This window comes from Macaca thibetana, chromosome 3 (assembly GCF_024542745.1).
Source record: "Macaca thibetana thibetana isolate TM-01 chromosome 3, ASM2454274v1, whole genome shotgun sequence".
NCBI lineage: Eukaryota > Metazoa > Chordata > Mammalia > Primates > Cercopithecidae > Macaca > Macaca thibetana.
In genome coordinates this window covers 113,829,229-113,843,588 of record NC_065580.1, presented here as the reverse complement: position 1 = coordinate 113,843,588, position 14,360 = coordinate 113,829,229, and the positions used below count along the sequence as shown (strand labels likewise).

Sequence of the window (14,360 nt, the reverse complement as noted above, 5' to 3'; positions counted from 1 at the left end):
CTGCCCAGCAAAATTTTTTTTTCCCAACCATTTCAAACTGTAAACCCCATTCTGCTTGGGGGGCATTACAAAAAACAGGCAGCCATTTGTCAAAACCTGATAGAGTGCATTTTCAATTAGGGAATTGGGAAGGCCAAGAGAAAGAACACACACATACAGTTGCCTTTCATTCACCTTCACTGGAGGAAACACATGGCCACTTAACAGGAGCTATTAGGCCAGATTCCTGTTACCTGGGGAGTTCTGAGGTGAAGAACAGGGTGAACAGCGAGGAGAGAAGCTATACCCAGGGTGGAAGGCAGCCTGCAGGGGGACGTAGGACATAATCTCTTCTTCAAAGAGACTGCAAATGAAAAAAAAAAAAAAAGAAAGAAAGAAAGAAAAAGAAAAGTCAGTTTTACGTCCCTGGGAAAGTGTTCATGAATTGGGGTAGCAGCAGTTACAGTTCTCACAAAGCAACAAAAGCAATTAGATTTAAATGTATTATAGAAAAATAGGTACATCCCGCTTGCAAATTCTCAGTGTTGTTTTAAACCCTGATTAATCCTAAAACAATGTCTCCATCAAGTACTTTAGGCAGCTCTTGCTACCTCAGTTGGCAAATCTAAGGACTGTGATGGACACGGGTACAAGGGTGGGGCCCCATTTGCGTTGCAGTTACTAGAATCCTCTAGAACAAGCAGTGAGTGTTTCAGTCTAGGCCATTTTCAGGGTGGTCGTGACAGAGGAGAGCTGCCCAGGGAAGCTTTTCCAGAAGGATTTCAGGCCTAGCCCCTTACCTCAGCAAAATGACCAGATCCGCATCACAGGACAACTTCTCAAGCCCGTGATTACCCTCAGTCCGAATGTAATGGATTTTCTCCCTGAATCATGTGAGAAAGAAGAGGAAAATTAGACACCAACACATAAGCTCAGGAATACATCTTCTTTGGATCTCTTATTTCCTCTTCCAATACTGCTGAATAGCAATGTCCTAACGTCCCACGTATTTTGCAGAATTCTAAGCTCGTATCACAGGCTCTCAGGATGCTCTATAATGGATGGCTTTTCTACAGACTTGCACAGGTACGGAAGCTGAGGAACACAGCAAAGTTAGGTCCTCAGGTAGCTAAGACAGTCAGGAGTGGAGCTGGGTAAGAGACGGCTCCTGAAAGACTGTTCTGGGGCCGGGCACAGTGGTTCACGCTTGTAATTCCAGCGCTTTGGGAGGCCAAGGCGGGCAGATCACAAGGTAAGGAGTTCGAGACCAGCCTGAGAAATAATGGTGAAACCCTGTCTCCACTAACAATACAAAAATTAGCCAGGCGTGGTGGTGCCTGCCTGTAATCCCAGCTACTCAGGATGCTGAGGCAGGAGAATCGCTTGAACCCGGGAGGCGGAGGTTGCAGTGAACTGAGATCATGCCACTGCACTCCAGCCTGGGCAACAGAGTGAGACTTCATCTCAAAAAAAAAAAAAAAAAAAAGACTGTTCTGGGCTCATGTCATGTTGGAAGCCATGGGAAGAAAGAGTGAGCTGGCGGGTGGGTGTCTCTTGAGAAATCTTGTGCCTGATGGAAAATTTATAATGCCACATTGGGCACAGAGGGGGCCCGGCCCCAAGAACCAAGAACAGTCTCCCAGGTCAGTCAAGGCACAGGCATCAATTTTGTCTCTGTTAGCTACAACTTCGTCTATTCTGATCCTTTTAGACAACCTCCAACTCCAACTCGGCAAATTGTTTCAAGTAAGTCTATGGATAAGTAGGAGTTTTTGGATCAAATTAACTTTTTAATTTGCTTCCCTGACGTTATTCAAATATTACAAACACCATACCCAGAATCTTTCTATTGTATGCACGCTTCAAAGGAGTTAATATATTTTGCCTTTTTTGAAGAGATGCAGTAGAAATCAGGGAAAATTAAGGATCTGTTTTTTAAAAATCTTTAACTTTTTTCTTTTTTTAATTTTTACTTTGAGGTAATTTGAGAGTCATGTGTAATTATAAGAAATAAACAGACAGATCCTGTATACCCCTCACTCAGTTTCTCCCAGTGGTAAAAGATGGATGATTTTATTTTCTTCTGTTTTGTTTTTTTTTTTTGAGACAGAGTCTTGCTCTGTTGCCCAGGCTGGAGGCAGTGGTGCAATCTTAGCTCACTAACCTCTGCCTCCTGGGTTCAAACGATTCTTGTGCCTCAGCTTCCTGAGTAGCTGGGATTATAGGCATGCACTACCACACCCAGCTAGTTTTTTGTATTTTCTTTAAAAAAGAAATTTTTTTTTGAGACAAGGTCTCACTCTGTCACTCAGTCTGCAGTGCAGTGGCCTGTTCATGGCTCACTGAAGCCCCAACCTCCCAAGGCTCCAGTGATCCTCCTGCCTCAGTTCCCCCATGTAGCTGGGACTACAAACACACACCATCGGGCTTGGCTAATTTTTGTAGTTTTAGTAGAGACAGGGTTTCACCATGTTGCCCAGGCTGGTCTTGAACTCCTAGGCTCAAGAGATCCGACTGCCTCAGCCCTCCAAAGTGCTGGGATTACAGGCATTAGCCACTGCGCCTGGCCCAAAAGATGAATGATTAAAAAATATATGTATATTTTCCAAAATACTGCAGATACAACTTTTTCCTCTCTTTGATTGTATTAATATAAATCCAAATCTTCACCATAACTTAGAGATTTTCAGGCAAAAAATATAATCAATTTGACCTTTTGGCACGGAGATCTTTTTTTTAAGGCAAGGGAAGATTTTGAGCCTCTACAAAGATAGACAGAATGGGATTAAACAGGGAAATGCACTCTGATCCAACCTCAGTGTGGGTGAAGCACCGTTGCAGGAAATGGCATCGCCAGAACCTAGGGGGTGTTCACAGTGGCTTCTTTGATGGGGGTTTGAAAAAGGGAGCAGCACTGTCCACATGTCATTCAGCAGGGAACGTGTGGAAACCCAGCCAAGAGAACAGAACATCCCCACCCCTCTTGTCACCTTCTTCTCCCTCTGCCTATGTCCTTGACCCCAGCCCTGGGCTTTCTCCTCCAAATCCTGAGACTACCTCACAGCCCTGTTGTTTGGAAGATGCTCTTGAATCATCTCTAATTTAATGACTTTGGCCTTATGAATGACCTCAAATTTATATGCTCTGCCAATGATAATGTCCCCCTGGGCAGGTTATCCTCCTGCCCCAAGGGATCCACATCTGGTTAAGCCCCTGGCCTCCCTTCCTGGAGGAAAAAGAAGCCCAGAGAGGGCCATCTCCACTAGGGCAGCAAAGTGCAGTCCCCAGTTTAGAAAGTGCCACCTAGTGCAGTGGTTCTATTGTGGCACCACTGTATGGACCACATCCAGGTGTCTGAATGCTAAGCACAATTGTCTGAGAGTTTTGGTGGCTCTCCCATCAGACATTATATTCTCTGTCATGTCTAGCAACATTTCATGCAGAGCCAGTGGTGTGAGGGAGCTCCAGATGCCCCTGGAACTCCATCCCAAAGTGCATTGAGAACTGGGGAAGACATCTGAGGGTGAGAATGCCGGCTGTCTCTCCTACATATATCCCTTGACCGTCAGGAGAACTCCGGAGCACACTTTCCCTAGAGCTCAGGACAGGACAGGCGCCTGCCTCCTTGACATCCTGACATTTGAAGCCACTTGTGGCTTCAAAGACCTCAAAACTCAATATCCAAAATGAAATCCTTGGCATTCTTCCTGTCTTCAAGCCAGTTCCTCCTCCAGTCTTTCCCATCTCAGTAAATGACACCATTATCCACTCACCTGCGCAAGCCCCACACTTGGCTGTCATTCTTAATTGCTCTCTTCTCCTCACCCACCATGTTCAAGCTGTCATCAGCTCCTGTTGTTTTTGCATCCACAGTATCACCCCAAACTGCTCCCTCCTCTTCATCCATATTTTCCCATTATCCACACAACCATCATCTCTCACGTGGATGAATATAATAGTCTCCTGCATAGCCCCTGTTCCATCTTATGCCCCTCCCCAGCCTATCTTTTCCCCACAAAGCTGCCCAAACATTGCATCTGTGTGTGTGTGTGTTTTTTTTTTTTTTTGAGATGGAGTCTTGCTCTGTCGCCCAGGCTGGAGTGCAGTGGCCGGATCTCAGCTCACTGCAAGCTCCGCCTCCCGGGTTTACGCCATTTTCCTGCCTCAGCCTCCCGAGTAGCTGGGACTACAGGCACCCGCCACCTCGCCCGGCTAGTTTTTTGTATTTTTTAGTAGAGACGGGGTTTCACCGGGTTAGCCAGGATGAAGTCTCCTGACCTTGTGATCCGCCCGTCTCGGCCTCCCAAAGTGCTGGGATTACAGGCTTGAGCCACCGCGCCCGGCCTGCATCTGTGTTTTTAACGACCACAGCTGCAAACATATTTCATCGGTGGTCATGAAAAACAGATGAAAAAGGTCATGAAAAAGCAGCTGTGGTCGTTAAAAACACAGATGCAATCCTATTTCTTTCCAGTGGAAAACTTCTCAATCACTTCTCAAATAGAATTGCAATTCAAATAAAATCTTTCCTGTTGGTGATAGGGCCTCCCTCTCCAACTTCACCACGGTAGGTCTCGCCTACCCTCCCAATCTACCCCTGCGCCACACTAGCTTTCTTTCATTCTTCACCTAGGTCTAAGCTTTTCCTGCCTCAGGGCCTTTGCATACTCTCTCCCTGACCTCTACTTTGCATCTCAAGGGACCATGCCTTCTCATCCTTCACGTTTCAGCTTAAGCACCACCTACTTGGAAAAACTTTCCCTGCATTCTGTTTAGGATGTAAGTCCTCTTCCTTTGTACCAGCATATTCTCCACTATTGCTGAATTCTAGTCATGTTCATGGCACTTAACATATTATGTAGCTGTATATTTGGCTTAAAAAAACAAACCCCAAGCTTGTCTATTATCTGTCTCCCTCCATAGATTGCAAATTCATTGGGAATGTACATGTCTGTTTTGCTTGCTACTGCATACGTAGCCCTGGGACAATCCTGATTCAGATGAGTGACACAATCAAAGCACTAGTTGAAGGACCGCCTCCATGCCCCTTAAAGATAACAGATGCCACTAACCTCTGGGTTTTCTGGCTCCATCCCCTTCTCTACATGTGGCTTCCTGCCTTTCACTGCAAGTCACTGCTGTCAACTGGACAGTTTTCTAAATACTCAAACCCAGCAACTGGCTTTGCGGACCCAAGACAGCGACTCCATGACTCCCTGAGAACAGCAATGGCTGAACAGAGGTCACCATCTGCTCTTGGGGACCACAGAGGAAGCCATGAGTTCTTCCAGGTGGGGTCCTGAGGAGAGTGGTATTCTCTTCAACTCCTGAACCTTCCAAGTGGATCTGACTCACCCTGACATGGTATTCAGGGGCAGGTGGAGGCCTCGTCATGGAGAGCAGGGCCCGGCTTCCTGCACCTCTTAAGCTTGACCTCCTGAAGAACAAGTTCTTGCTCTTTTCTTTCTGCTTTTTAAATTCTATCATCACATAGTCTAGTTTCTGATAGTCATTGTGAGCCTTCTATTTTTGATGAAATATTTGGGTTCTCAACCTGGGTCCACAGTTTCTTTAGGGTCCATTAACTATTTGAAATTATATTCAGAGGTTTATATTTATATGTGGAGGAGAGTCCAAAAGAGCTTCCATCTGCATCTCAAAGGAGTCCATAACCTTAAAATAGGTTATTAGTTTCTATGCTAGATAATTTCCAAGTTGTTTTTCCAATTCCAACGTGGCCCAATTTCAAGTTACCCCAGCTCTGCAAAATCATAATTGTACAATCCCATATTGCAACAAAACATTTAAAGTTTCTTGGATTTTATTATAATGTGATACATGATAGGGCTGAAAACAGTTTACTGCCCTTTGGAAATATATTCCACTCATTTATATAGGGAATTACTTAAAAAAAAAACTTTTCTAATGATTAAAATGAGACTTTTGTGTCTTTGGTGAGTTGAAATTCTTCCAAAAAGCAAGCAGTGAACTCACTACTTAGTGGTAGAATCAGTAATGTAAATAATGTTCAAGAACAACCATGCGTCAAAAACCCTTAAGATAATATAACTCCCCTGGAAATCCCTTGAAAATTCCCTTAGGTTGTTAGGTGAGTCAAAGAGCAGTCCATGAATGAATGACCCAGGTGGTTGAATATGACCCTGTCTTCTGCAGCAGTACAGTAATGAAACTTGGGGAGAGACTTCTTAAGAGTTGAACATAAATGGAAGTGACCATTCATCATGCTAAAGATCATTGGTTCATGCTAAAGATCTTTCATTCACTCTAAAAGTAATTGGTGTTTCCTAGTTTCAGAGTAGAGGACCCGGTTCTAAGGGGCAGAGTGGGCACAAAGACAAGGAAGAGAAAGGCCTTGCTCTAAAGAGCTTAGAGTGCTGTAGGGAGACACAAGTAAATGACTGAATACGAGAGATCTAAAAATATCTTTGAGGCACAAAAAGCATGCTATCAAAGCAGGACAAAAGAAATACTAGGAAACCACCATTCTCAGCAAACTAACGTAAGAACAGAAAACCAAACACTGCATGTTCTCACTCATAAGTGGGAGCTGAACAATGAGAACACATGGACACAGGGAGGGGAACATCACACACCAGGGCCTGTCAGGGGATAGGGGGCCAGGGGAGGGATAGCATTAGGAGAAATACCTAATGTAGATGATGGGTTGATGGGTGCAGCAAACCACCGTGGCACATGTATACCTATGTAACAAACCAGTACGTTCTTCACATTTATCCCAGAACATAAAAGTATAATAAAAAAATTAAAAACAGACAAACAAAAAAAAACCAAAAAAAACCCACAAATGCCTTGGCAACATCAGGAAGTTCCCACCCCTGCCAAAGAAAAGAAATACTAAAGCCTGCCTAGATCACCAAATTTTTGCTTTTGATCTGAGCCTTTAAAATGGGATGAGAGGTCCTTAACAGGGAAGTCATTCCCGGAAAGACAAAGGCAGGAGGGTACACAGCCTGTGTGGTGGAGGTGGTGAAGGAAAAGCTTAGCATAGGATAGAGAGTTAGGTTAGGGCCAGACTTTGGAGACCATGGACATTGTGCTTAGAAATCTTGACTTCAGGCTGGGTAAGGTGGCTAACACCTGTAATCCCAGTACTTTGGGAGGCTGAAATGGGTGGATCCCTTGAGGTCAGGAGTTTGAGACCAGCCTGACCAACATGGTGGAAACCCCATCTCTACTAAAAATACAAAAATTAGCAAAATTTTGCTGGGTGTGGTGGCACGTGCCTGTAGTCCCCGTTACTCAAGAGGCTGAGGCTCAGGAATTGCTTGAACCTGGGAGGCGGAGGTTGCAGTAAGCTGAGATTGTACCACCTCACTTCAGCCCAGGCAACAGAGCAAGACTCTGTCTCAAAAACAAACAAACAAAAATATTGACTTTATTTCATATGTGATGGAAACCATGAAAGCTTTCTTGAAGGGTAGGGAGGACATGATTTAATCTATGTTTTGAGTAGGCCACTTGGTTATGATAGGGTGATAGGGAATATTTTAGGAGAAACCCCTGTATGGTCCAGAAGAGAAACGATGAGCACCTAAACTTGAACCATGGCAGGGAGAAGAGAAAACGAGGATGGAGGAGAGAGTATGAGGAGGTGAATGTTTAGATGTGGAGGTGGAAGAAGAGGGAGGAGAGGAGATCAGAGACAGCTGGGAGGGTAGTGGCTCTAATTTACAGAGTGAAAATACAGGGAAAAGAGGTGTCAAAGAGGGGGTGCTGGAGGGGAAAGAATGGTGAATGATCCATTCTGGCAGGAGTGGCAAGGGTTGAAAAGCAAAGAGCCTACTTGAAGCTGTTAGCGATTCCCCGAGGAAGTCAGAGTAGAGTATCGCAGGTATCAGCCCCATTCACAAGACTGCACCACATGGGCAGGGAAGAATGAAATGCAGCCATTGCTGGGATTCTCGCTTGCCCTGCCTTAACCTTTACACATCCTCATGTAAGTATCGCAACCATGCCCACTTTGTGACCTCCATTTAGGAGACTAAGGGCAGAGGGTTGAATAACACACCTCCATCAATAGTCCCTACCTGTTGGAGTAAGAATTCAAATGTCAAAGGGATGTGCTCTTAACCCCCATGCCTCTCCAGTTTTTGGAATGTAGCAGAGTAAACCAAAGCAAAAAGATGTGTGAATATTTTGGTGAGAAAGCAGGATTTAAGTTCGGGCAATATTTTCTCTTTTTATCATTTTAGATCGCTATCCCTTCCACATGAAGTGATTCAGAGTTTCAGGGGCACTTGTTCAAAAATGACCCTGATGAAGAATAAGATGTAAGTAGTTAGAACACACAGGAAACATTTTGTTTGCTTGTTTATTTTCGAACATGACCACTCAATATTTGGTTTACCATTCAACAATTATATTTCAAAACTAAAAGTAATTTACATGGTGCTGTGCATAAATAATTTTTTAATGGAAGCTATTTTGTTTCCTTCCTGTCCTTTCCTCCAAGTCAATGGAAATCATTTCAGTACCATATAAATGATACGTAATCTGATAATATGGCCATCTCTGATGATGCCATTTCCCAGAATACAGGAACCCCGAACCCTTCATCTTGAGGATTCAAGTTCTCGTTTAAATGCACAAAAAGAATGCACAACAAGCTTCTGCTCCTTCTCCACAGAGGTGTTTTCCCACCAGGAAAAATGGCTGCAAAGACCTAGAGTTCCAGGGAGTAAGGGGTGAGGCTTACCTGAGTGTGTGGTTTCTTGCTAAGCTTGGCTGACGCTCTTGCAGCATTTCAAAAATGTTTGGCTGGCGAAGAAATGCCACAATCTTGTCATTATATGCTGAAACAGACAAAAGCACAGGAGTTGTGGTTGAGTCTGCAGCCCGGAGATAATCACTCTGATGATTGGAAAATGGCTGCTTGATACCAGGATTAATGAAGGCATTTGAAGGGCAGGCAGCATACTCATCAAAAAAATGCAAGCTCTTGAAAGCTTTTAAAATGGGACATAATAGCATTATAATTTTTTAAGGGATCAAACTAAAAGTGAACCAGATCTATGTTAATTGTCCTTAACGCTTCAGGATCTTTACTGGGCATTAATGCATCTCTGCATGAACAGGTAAAGGAGAACAAAATAGCTCTCCCAGAAGAGGAGTTCTCCTCTCTTCCTTCTAACTTTTCTTGGTCATTTTGCCACAGTTATGGTAAAAGATTCTTTATGAGTGAAAAGAAATCCATGTGTTGATTTCCCAGTAGTGATAATGGAAACACCTTTTAGATGCTCTCATTTCATTTTCCTTGATACCAGTGGCATATGTTTTGGAAAGAGGTGGCTGAAGTTAGGAATGGAGACTGCAAACTTTATGCCATACATACGTGGAAAGAGAGGTATACATTAAAAACTGTCTAGCAACAGTAAAATTCACCTCCCTATTTAAACCATGCTCTTGTGCACGGGGTTAACAAATCACTGAACAGAGTAAGGAAGAAAGGACCTACGAGTTTGGGAAAGAATAGAAAAGAGAGGGAGGGGAACAGAGAGATGAGGAGGAAGGGAGAGGGGAAAAGGACAGAGGGGAGAATGGGAGCAGGGGTCAGGGAATGCACTATATCCTAAAAGAGGAGAAAGGAAACACAGAATGTTGAGTAGTAAAGGCTTTTTGACAAAAACCAGAAAAACAAACAAAAAATCAAGGCTAGGTGTTGGTATTCTGTGAGCCCCTGGCTCAAAGAAGCATGATACATACCCAGTGGCAATGACTCATGTTGATGTTGGCTTCGAATAGCAGCTACTAAGCTGTGTCCTGGCCTGGCCAGTAAAGAGGCTCCTCTGTTTCTAGAAACTTCTGAGGCCTAATTTTAGAATAAAAGCATAAGCATTAGAAATTTGTATCAGTTTCAGATGTCTTTTGATACCAATGTTTCAGCCTAAGGGGTAAAAGATTCTGAAGTCACCTAAGTTGAAAAAGTAATAAAATGATGGAAAAGAAAGCATACAAAAGTGTCTAAGCAGAGTTGATGATGTGCTATACTATGGTTAAGAAAGCAATCTGGCTCACCCCTGTAATCCGAGCACTTGGGGAGGCTAAGACAGGTAGATAACGAGGTCAGGAGTTTGAGACCAGCCTGGCCAACATAGTGAAACCCCGTCTCTACTAAAAAATACAAAACTTAGCCAGGTGTGGTGGCAGGTGCCTGTCATTCCAGCTACTTGGGAAGCTGAGGCAGAAGAATTGCTTGAACCTGGGAAGTAGAGGTTGCAGTGAGCCGAGATCACTCTGGCCTGGGCAACAGAGCAAGGCTCTGTCTCAAAAAAAAAAGAAGTAATCATGCCAAAGTCATGAATATTAATCAAATTAATACAATGAATGGCTCAAGAAACATTTCTCATCATAAATCTGTTAAGGAGAGATAAATTCCAGATAAATATTATTGGTAAGGTAGGCCTATAACTTTCCAACAGGTAGCACTGAACTTCAGTACTGAATGTATAATGGACTTCTTGTTGAAATATTATTGATTACATTCATTCTTTGTTGAATGCCTGTTATTGCATTCACTGTGCTGGCTTCTGTTCACATAGCATCTTACATATCCTAACAAATTCTGCAAGATAAGCATTATTAACCAAAATTTACAAACAGGGAATCTGAGGATCCAGGAAAAGTAAGGTTTCCCCAGATTTACAACCATTAGAGTGGTAACCAGGGTTCTAATACTTGACTGCAAAGAACGTATTTACTCCTTCCATGCTGCCTGCCTGCTTCCAATATCTTGGTTCTGCTTAAGCATTTTTACAAAACTTCAGAGATAAATAACTTGCTTAGCCTAAAGTTGATACTTGTGATGAGTAACTTTAAACCAAATTAGCTCAATTTTGCCAGTGTGGTAGCTCACACCTGTAATCCCAGCACTTTGGGAGGCTGAGGCGGGTGGATCACTTGAGGACCAGAGTTTGAGACTGGCCAACATGGTGAAACCCCGTTTCCACTAAAAATCCAAAAATGAGCCAGGCATGGTGGCGCATGCCTGTAATTCTGGCTACTCGGAAGGCTGAGGCACGAGAATCCCTTGAATCCAGGAAGCAGACATTGCAGGGAACCGAGATTGCACCATTGCACTCCAGCCTGGGTGACACAGCAAGACTCTATCTCAAAAACAAAACAAAACAAAACAAAAAAAACTAACTTAGCTCAATTTTAAATTTTGTAAATTTAAAAACATCACCTTTGTAAAAGGTGAAAGAAAAGTTTGCTGATCAATAAACTATGCAGTTCTACAGCATGATAATGGACATTCTCACTATGATTCTACATACATTTTGTTTTTTAAGATCTTCGCAGAGTAAGATGTTAAAATCTATAGACGCACTATAGATTTTCCACACTGCAGTACATTCACCAGATATATGGGATTGAATGTAGAGTGTAACTCATCCTATGATATTTGGCAAAGTATGCTAAAATAGGCTTTAAAATAGTTAAGAATTTTGAAGTGTTAAAATAAAGACTTTAGACAAAGTAAATTTACAGAGTTTAATTGAGCAAAGAACAGTGTGAGAATGGGGTGGTCCTCACTCAGAACCAGAACCAGAAAGGGTGGAGAGAGCACCGTTCTGCAACCGCGGGCAGGCAGCATTTATGGAGGGGGAATGGGAGCGTGGTACAGAAGCAGCTGGACTGGTTACGGCTCAGCGTTTGCCTTATTTGAACATGGTCTGATCAGTTAGCCACCTGCGATTGACTGAAGCTTGGCTGTTGTGACTGGCTGAGACTCAACCCTTTGTTGCCAAAGTATACTCCCAAATTAGGCTTTCAGTTAATTCATGTCCCAAGTGAGGTGGCAATCCATTACGTAACGACTCGAAAGTATGAAGGCATCCTCAAGCCAAGTTTAATTTCATGTAACAGATGATAATTTTGTAAGACACTTAGAAAGAGTTCAAACATCCAGATTTAAAAAAAGGAAAGACAATTCTCCCTCTGAGACCAGCATAAAACTCACTCACACAGATTTTAGGAAGGTGATGAGGACCGGTGCTACACAGTCTAGACAAGTCAGTTCCAAAACGGCCACTTAAGAATAGGCCATGTGCGATATTGCAGATCCTAATGTAGGGCAAATTACTTAACGATCCCTAATGAAGAACACAGGCATTGCTGATTTTCCTTTGGTTCCCACTTCCATACTCCACACCCAAGGATAACATCCTTTGTATGCAGACAGGGGCCACCAGTACATCCTTTGTATGCGGACAGTGGCCACCAGTACATCCTTTGTATGCGGACAGTGGCCACCAGTACATCCTTTGTATGCGGACAGTGGCCACCAGTACATCCTTTGTATGCGGACAGGGGCCACCAGTTCACTCTCTGTATGTGGTAGTCTTTGCTGCTCTTCTGGAAGTTGGGTAGAGATGCAGATGCTTCTGTTTTCTCTCCTGGTCCTTCTCATTGCCCATGGCTACTTGAAGGACAAGGGAATAGATTCTGTGCCACTTTGGTGGACTTCTCACTTTGATGTCATTAGCTCTCAACTCTGCTCAGCTGGCAAAGCCAGAGACCAGGGTTTAGAAGCTGGTATTTCTGCAGCAGCACATTCCAGTCTCAAATGTTTACAAAGCAAAAGATGAAAGAAAAGTTTGCTGATCAATAAACTATGCAGTATTGAATCCTCATACTTCTCTTTTTTCTCCATGAATAAATAAATAAATACATAAAGGCTTTCTGGGACTGAAATGATAAGCCTCTTTTTCTTGGAGGGAATCATGTCAGTTTGCCTTCATGTGTATTTAAAATATTATTGACCTTGTAAAGACAGGAGTCGCAGAGACCCACCAGCTGAAGGTTATCTAAGTGATAAATTACAGAGCGAAACTGGGAAACAGCCAGATCTGCTCGCTGAGCTCAGGAAGGCTTGGCTGTGCACTGAGCTCAGGAGACATTTGTTGTCTCGCCCTGAGTGAAAGTGTCTAACTGTCAGGGCATCACCCAGAAATGAATAAGGCGTTGAAACAGAAAGAGGCTCACTTCTATTCCTGGCCCTCACAGGAAATTCATTAATGGTGCCTACTTCTGAGTTTCACCCACTCATGGGTAAAACTAAGCCAGATTGAAAAACTTCAGAAACCAGCTGCAGTCCAGCTAGCCCAAAGGCTAGCTGACTGACCAACATTCTTCAGGCTTAATACGAATGTGATAGAGGAAATAACACAGGGGGAGATAGGGCTTGTTGGTCCCTGAGCCACAGAAATGTCTGCAAAAGGTTGGTTGGTACTGGATGGCTCATAGACCAGAGCCTGGAGGACAGGAGGGTTGGATAGAAACACTCTTCTCCAACAAGGGGCCCAGGAATGGACAGTGATGAAGACAGTTTCAGGCAGGGCTGGAGGAAATTCTGAGGGTCTAAGTTTGAACTAGGATTTAGTATGTGCCAGGATCCTTGAAGCCCGGCAGTGGTACTAAACAATCCATCCTGAGGGACGTCTGACAGCAACTGAGTGACTGATTTGAATCTCACTGCAAACATGATGCCAAGATGGCTTTTTTTTTTTCTTTCTTTCTTTTTGAGATGGAGTCTCGCTCTGTTGCCTAGGCTGGAGTGCAGTGGTGCGATCTTGGCTCACTGCAACATCTGCCTCCCGGTTTCAAGTGATTCTCATGCCTCAGCCTCCCGAGTAGTTGGGATTACAGGCATGTGCCACCACGCCTGGCTAATTTTTCTATTTTTGGTAGAGATGGGGTTTTGCTATGTTGGCCAGGCTGGTTTCAAACTCCTGACCTCAGGTGATCTGCCGACCTTGGCCTCCCAAAGTGCTGGGATTACAGGCTTTAGCCACTATGCCTGACCTTTTTTCTTTTCTCCTTTCTTTTTTTTTTTTTTTTTTTTTGAGACAGAGTCTCTGTTATTCAGGCTGGAGTGTAGTGGTGCAATCACAGCTCACTACAGGCTCAAACTCCTGGGCCCAAGCAATCTTCCTGCCTCAGCCTCCTGAGTAGCAGTGACTACAGGCACACGCCACTGTGCCCAGCTAATTTTGAAAATGTTTTTGTAGAGATGGGTTCTTGATATGTTGCCCAGGCTGGTCTTGAACTACTGGCTTCGAGAGATCCTCCTGCCCTGGCCTCCCTGAGTGCTGGGATTACAGGTGTGAGCTACCATCCCCGGCCTGCTTTTTTTCCCTAAGGTCAGAAAATGACTACAGGACTGATTTTCCATTTAAAACCAAAATGACATGACTCTAATGTCCTGGCACTTGACCCCTTTGGTCTTATTTAGTTTCTTGGGGGTGTGTGTGTGCATGTGGGCACATGTGGTAACGGCGAGCGAGGGGAGAGAGAGGCCCTGGTGGCCTGCCTCTCCCCAGGCATGCTGTGACAACTCT

General features: G+C 43.9%; 2 protein-coding genes across 9 annotated transcripts in view; one reads left to right on the top strand and one right to left on the bottom strand.

Annotated features, from left to right (window-relative positions):
• The window catches only part of PSMA2 (proteasome 20S subunit alpha 2), a 617,132-nt gene that overhangs the window by 20,285 nt on the left and 582,487 nt on the right, over positions 1-14,360 (top strand). The window lies entirely within an intron of this gene.
• Positions 1-14,360, bottom strand: part of HECW1 (HECT, C2 and WW domain containing E3 ubiquitin protein ligase 1) — a 456,269-nt gene that overhangs the window by 63,938 nt on the left and 377,971 nt on the right. For all 8 annotated transcript variants that reach the window (XM_050783350.1, XM_050783356.1, XM_050783351.1 and 5 more), the window contains 4 exons: positions 9,724-9,829; positions 8,717-8,813; positions 780-863; positions 234-343 (listed from right to left, as the gene is read on the bottom strand). In XM_050783350.1, coding sequence (XP_050639307.1) covers positions 234-343; positions 780-863; positions 8,717-8,813; positions 9,724-9,829 — 397 coding nt within the window. The remainder of the gene's footprint in view (positions 1-233; positions 344-779; positions 864-8,716; positions 8,814-9,723; positions 9,830-14,360) is intronic.